The 5,133-nt window shown below is 61.3% G+C and overlaps 1 protein-coding gene across 1 annotated transcript in view; it reads left to right on the forward strand.

Moving 5' to 3' along the window:
• Positions 1–4,771, forward strand: part of LOC121844414 (CCR4-NOT transcription complex subunit 2-like) — a 30,626-nt gene extending 25,855 nt beyond the window's left edge. Inside the window, exon 2 of the mRNA XM_042314443.1 lies at positions 4,559–4,771. Within this exon, the coding sequence (XP_042170377.1) occupies positions 4,559–4,756 (198 nt within the window). The 3' untranslated portion in view covers positions 4,757–4,771. The remainder of the gene's footprint in view (positions 1–4,558) is intronic.
• Positions 4,772–5,133: the final 362 nt, after the last annotated feature.

Below are 5,133 nucleotides of genomic sequence, written 5' to 3' on the forward strand. Positions count from 1 at the left end.
GAGGGAGGGAGAGGGAGAGGGAGGGGGAGGGAGAGAGGGAGAGAGAGGGAGGGGGAGGGGAGGGAGGAGAGCAGAGGGAGGGAGAGAGCAGGGAGAGAGAGAGAGAGGGAGAGCAGGGAGAGGGAGAGAGGGGAGGGAGAGAGGGAGGGGAGGGAGAGAGGAGCGGAGAGAGGGAGAGGGGAGAGGGAGAGAGCAGAGGGAGAGGGAGAGCAGGAGGGAGAGAGAGAGAGGGGAGGGAGAGGGAGAGGGAGGGGGGAGAGAGGGAGGGGAGGGGAGGGATGGGGGGGGGTGAGAGCAGAGGGAGGGAGAGAGCAGCGGAGAGGAGAGAGAGGGAGAGCAGCGGAGAGGGAGAGAGGGGAGGGAGAGAGGGGAGGGAGGGAGGGAGGGAGGGAGGGAGGGAGAGAGAGCAGAGGGAGGGAGAGAGCAGAGGGAGAGAGCAGAGGGAGGGAGGAGAGGGAGAGAGCAGAGGGAGAGAGAGAGCAGGGAGAGAGGGAGAGGGAGAGCAGAGGGAGAGAGGCGGGCGGAGGGAGAGCAGAGGGAGAGAGAGAAGGGCGGAGGGAGAGCGGAGGGAGAGAGGGGAGGGAGGGAGGGAGAGAGGGGAGGGAGGGAGAGAGAGCAGCAGGGAGCAGCAGGGAGGGAGAGAGCAGCAGAGGGAGGGAGGGAGGGAGAGAGCAGCAGAGGGAGGGAGGGAGGGAGAGAGAGCAGAGGGAGGGGAGAGAGCAGCGGAGAGAGAGAGCGAGAGGGGAGGGAGAGAGGAGAGAGGGAGAGAGGGAGAGGGAGGGAGAGAGAGAGAGGGAGGGAGAGAGGGAGGGGGAGGGAGAGAGGAGCGGGGAGAGGGAGAGAGGGAGGGAGAGAGGGAGAGCAGCAGAGGGAGAGGGAGGGAGAGGGAGAGGGAGGGGGAGGGGGAGGGAGAGAGGGAGGGAGGGGGAGGGGGAGGGGAGGGATGGGGGGGGTGAGAGCAGAGGGAGGGAGAGAGCAGCGGAGGGGAGAGAGAGAGAGAGAGGGAGAGCAGCGGAGAGGGAGAGAGGGGAGGGAGAGAGGGAGGGAGAGAGGGAGAGAGAGCAGAGGGAGGGAGAGAGAGCAGAGGGAGGGAGAGAGCAGCAGAGGGAGGGAGGGAGAGAGCAGCAGAGGGAGGGGGAGGAGCAGAGGGAGGGAGAGAGAGCAGAGGGAGGGAGGAGAGAGAGAGAGAGAGGGAGAGCAGCGGAGAGGGAGAGAGGGGAGGGAGAGAGGGGAGGGAGAGAGGGGAGGGAGGGAGAGAGAGCAGAGGGAGGGAGAGAGAGCAGAGGGAGAGAGCAGCAGAGGGAGGGAGGGAGAGAGCAGCAGAGGGAGGGAGGGAGAGAGCAGAGGGAGGGAGAGAGCAGCGGAGAGAGGGAGGGAGAGAGGGGAGGGAGGGAGGGAGAGAGAAGCAGGGAGAGGGAGGGAGAGAGCAGAGGGAGGGAGGGAGAGAGCAGCAGAGGGAGGGAGGGAGAGAGCAGAGGGAGGGAGAGAGCAGCGGAGAGAGGGAGGGAGAGAGGGGAGGGAGGGAGAGAGAGCAGCAGGGAGAGGGAGGGAGAGAGCAGAGGGAGGGAGGGAGAGAGAAGCAGAGGGAGGGAGGGAGAGAGAAGCAGAGGGAGGGAGGGAGAGAGAGCGGGGGAGAGAGCAGCGGAGAGAGGGAGAGGGAGAGCAGAGGGAGGGAGAGAGCAGCGGAGAGAGGGAGAGGGAGAGCGCGGAGGGAGAGAGGGGAGGGAGGGAGAGAGGGAGAGCAGCAGAGGGAGGGAGAGAGCAGCAGAGGGAGGGAGAGAGCAGAGGGAGGGAGAGAGCGGAGGGAGAGCGGAGAGAGAGAGAGCAGCGGAGGGAGGGGGAGAGAGAGGGAGAGCAGCGAGAGAGAGAGAGAGCGAGCGGAGGGAGGGAGAGAGAGAGCAGCGGAGGGAGGGAGAGAGAGCAGCGGAGGGAGGGAGGGAGGGAGGGGAGGGGGGGAGGGAGGGGGGAGGGGGAGGGAGGGAGGGGAGGGAGGGGAGAGGGGAGGGAGGAGAGAGAGCGGAGGGGAGGGAGGGGGGAGAGAGAGAGAGCAGCGGAGGGGGAGAGAGAGAGAGCGGAGGGAGGGGAGAGAGCAGCGGAGGGAGGGAGAGAGAGCAGAGGGAGGGAGAGAGCAGAGGGAGGGAGAGAGCAGCGGAGGAGAGAGAGAGAGCAGCGGAGGGAGGGAGGGAGAGAGCGGAGAGAGAGCAGCAGGGAGAGGGAGGGAGAAAGAGCAGAGGGAGGGAGAGAGCAGAGGGAGGGAGAGAGCAGCGGAGAGAGGGAGAGGGAGAGCAGAGGGAGGGAGAGAGCAGCGGAGAGAGGGAGAGGGAGAGCGCGGAGGGAGAGAGGGGAGGGAGGGAGGGAGAGAGCAGAGGGAGGGAGAGAGAGAGCAGAGGGAGGGAGAGAGCAGAGGGAGGGAGAGCAGAGGGAGGGAGAGAGCGGAGGGAGGGAGAGGGAGAGCGCGGAGGGAGGGAGGGAGAGAGGGGAGGGGAGGGAGAGAGGGAGGGAGGGAGGGAGAGAGCGAGCAGCGGAGGGAGAGGGAGAGAGAGAGAGAGAAGCGGGAGGGGGAGAGGGAGAGAGAGAGAGAGAGAGAGAGAGCAGCAGAGGGAGAGAGAGCAGCAGAGGGAGGGAGAGAGAGAGCAGCGGAGGGGAGAGAGAGAGAGCAGCAGAGGGAGGGAGAGAGAGAGCAGCAGAGGGAGGGAGAGAGAGAGAGAGCAGCAGAGGGAGGGAGAGAGAGAGCAGCAGAGGGAGGGAGGGAGAGAGAGCAGCGGAGGGAGGGAGGGAGAGAGAGCAGCGGAGGGAGGGAGGGAGAGAGAGAGAGCAGCAGAGGGAGGGAGAGAGAGAGCAGCAGAGGGAGGGAGAGAGAGAGCAGCAGAGGGAGGGAGGGAGAGAGAGCAGCGGAGGGAGGGAGGGAGAGAGAGCAGCAGAGGGAGGAAGGGAGAGAGAGAGCAGCAGAGGAAGGGGAGAGAGAGCAGCAGAGGGAGGGAGGGAGAGAGAGCAGCAGAGGGAGGGAGAGAGAGCAGCGGAGGGAGGGAGGGAGAGAGAGCAGCGGAGGGAGGGAGAGCGCAGCGGAGGGAGGGAGAGAGCAGCAGAGGGAGGGAGAGGGAGAGAGAGCAGCGGAGGGAGGGAGGGAGAGAGAGCAGCGGAGGGAGGGAGGGAGAGAGAGAGAGAGCAGCAGAGGGAGAGAGAGAGAGCAGCAGAGGGAGAGAGAGAGAGAGCAGCGGAGGGAGAGAGCAGCAGAGGGAGGGAGGGAGAGAGCAGCAGAGGGAGAGAGAGAGAGCAGCAGAGGGAGGGAGAGAGAGAGAGCAGCAGAGGGAGGGAGAGGGAGAGAGAGCAGCGGAGGGAGGGAGGGAGAGAGAGCAGCGGAGGGAGGGAGGGAGAGAGAGCAGCAGAGGGAGGGAGGGAGAGAGCGCAGAGGGAGGGAGGGAGAGAGAGCAGCAGCAGCAGAGGGAGGGAGGGAGGGAGAGCGCAGCAGCAGAGGGAGGGAGGGCAGCAGAGGAGGATCCCTGCTGTCGTTTTCCTCTCCGGTGAGTCTGACCAGAGAGGAAGGGACACCGTCTTACACCTGACGGTGGAACTCGAGTCACACTGCATCTGTCTGTGCACAAATTCATGTTCTTTTGACCAGAGGAAGTGAAAGATTCCTTGATATTAAAATAGACGAGCTGCTACTAATAAGAAAAAGGAAGGGCTGTCGATACACACGGCTACTCATTCCGTTCAGCTGCAGGGAGAGTGGAAGTCGGGAGAAGAGCGTTTATGTTCTGTAATACTGTTGAATATGAACTCATAAAAACAGCAGCTCTTTGCTGTTTTCTTTGCCACGTAGGCTAGTATCAAACGTTGCTGTGGAAGTTGTCACCATGGGGATTTTTGAGCTATCCGATTGGCCAGTGCAGCGGGCCCACTTGATTTAGCCACAGATCTCCCAGTCCGCCAGGTAGGACGAGTTTGTGTTTTTAGACAAATGAAATGGTTGAACATGGGAACACTTGACCTATCAGGGCTTCTGAATCTAGTGCACCCACCGCCAACAGGGCTTCAGAATCGAGTGCGCCCCCACCGCCAACAGGGCTTCAGAATCGAGTGCGCCCCCACCGCCAACAGGGCTTCAGAATCTAGTGCGCCCCCACCGCCAACAGGGCTTCAGAATCTAGTGCGCCCCCACCGCCAACAGGGCTTCTGAATCTAGTGCGCCCCACCGCCAACAGGGCTTCAGAATCGAGTGCACCTACCGCCAACAGGGCTTCAGAATCGAGTGCACCTACCGCCAACAGGGCTTCAGAATCGAGTGCACCCACCGCCAACAGGGCTTCTGAATCGACTGCACCCACCGCCAACAGGGCTTCTGAATCGAGTGCACCCACCGCCAACAGGGCTTCTGAATCGAGTGCACCCACCGCCAACAGCGCAACACAAATAATAATATAAATGTAGCTCATGCCTTCATCGTTGTCTTTTGTCCAGAAATGTTTGGTGATCGACTAGGAATGCCTTGTGGATGGCGATCGACCAGTTGGTGACCTGTGTCCTAAACGCTTTCCTCCTTTCCTCCCCTCTACAGGTGACTAACAGCATGTTTAGTGCTACCAGAAAGAGGTTTGTAGAAGGGGTGGAGAGTGACTACCCCGATGACACAGTGTATTATGGCCAGACATCCATGTTCCCTCATCCATCAGACAAAGACGTAAGTGATGCTACCAGCATGTTACAACCTTTGACCCCCTATTATGAGGTGACTGATTCGTCAGTTGTCACTTAGTCAGTAAAACCCGTAGAGGTTGAATCCAGACTCCTTGGCTCTCTGTGGTCTGGATTCATGTGGGGGTGAAAGACTTCTCCACCTCTTCAGGTCTGGGCTTCGTTGCAGTCATCTAAGCTTATGTTTCTGTTGCGTTGACATTATTTTCAAAGCTGATCTTTTTGGCGTTTCTGCTTTTCCTCAGTAACGGTTTGGTTAAATGTGTGTCTGGTCGGGTGGTTAATAGGGAAGTGGACACGACTCATTCACTCTTAGTTACAGTGAATGGAGAGGAGTCACATGGTGACATTACTACATCCAGATATGGAACATCCTAACAGTGGTCTCTACGAGATGAACTCATCTGAATCCTGGGCCTGCTATGTGACTGATCACGT

Source organism: Oncorhynchus tshawytscha, unplaced genomic scaffold (assembly GCF_018296145.1).
Source record: "Oncorhynchus tshawytscha isolate Ot180627B unplaced genomic scaffold, Otsh_v2.0 Un_contig_6045_pilon_pilon, whole genome shotgun sequence".
NCBI classification, from domain to species: domain Eukaryota; kingdom Metazoa; phylum Chordata; class Actinopteri; order Salmoniformes; family Salmonidae; genus Oncorhynchus; species Oncorhynchus tshawytscha.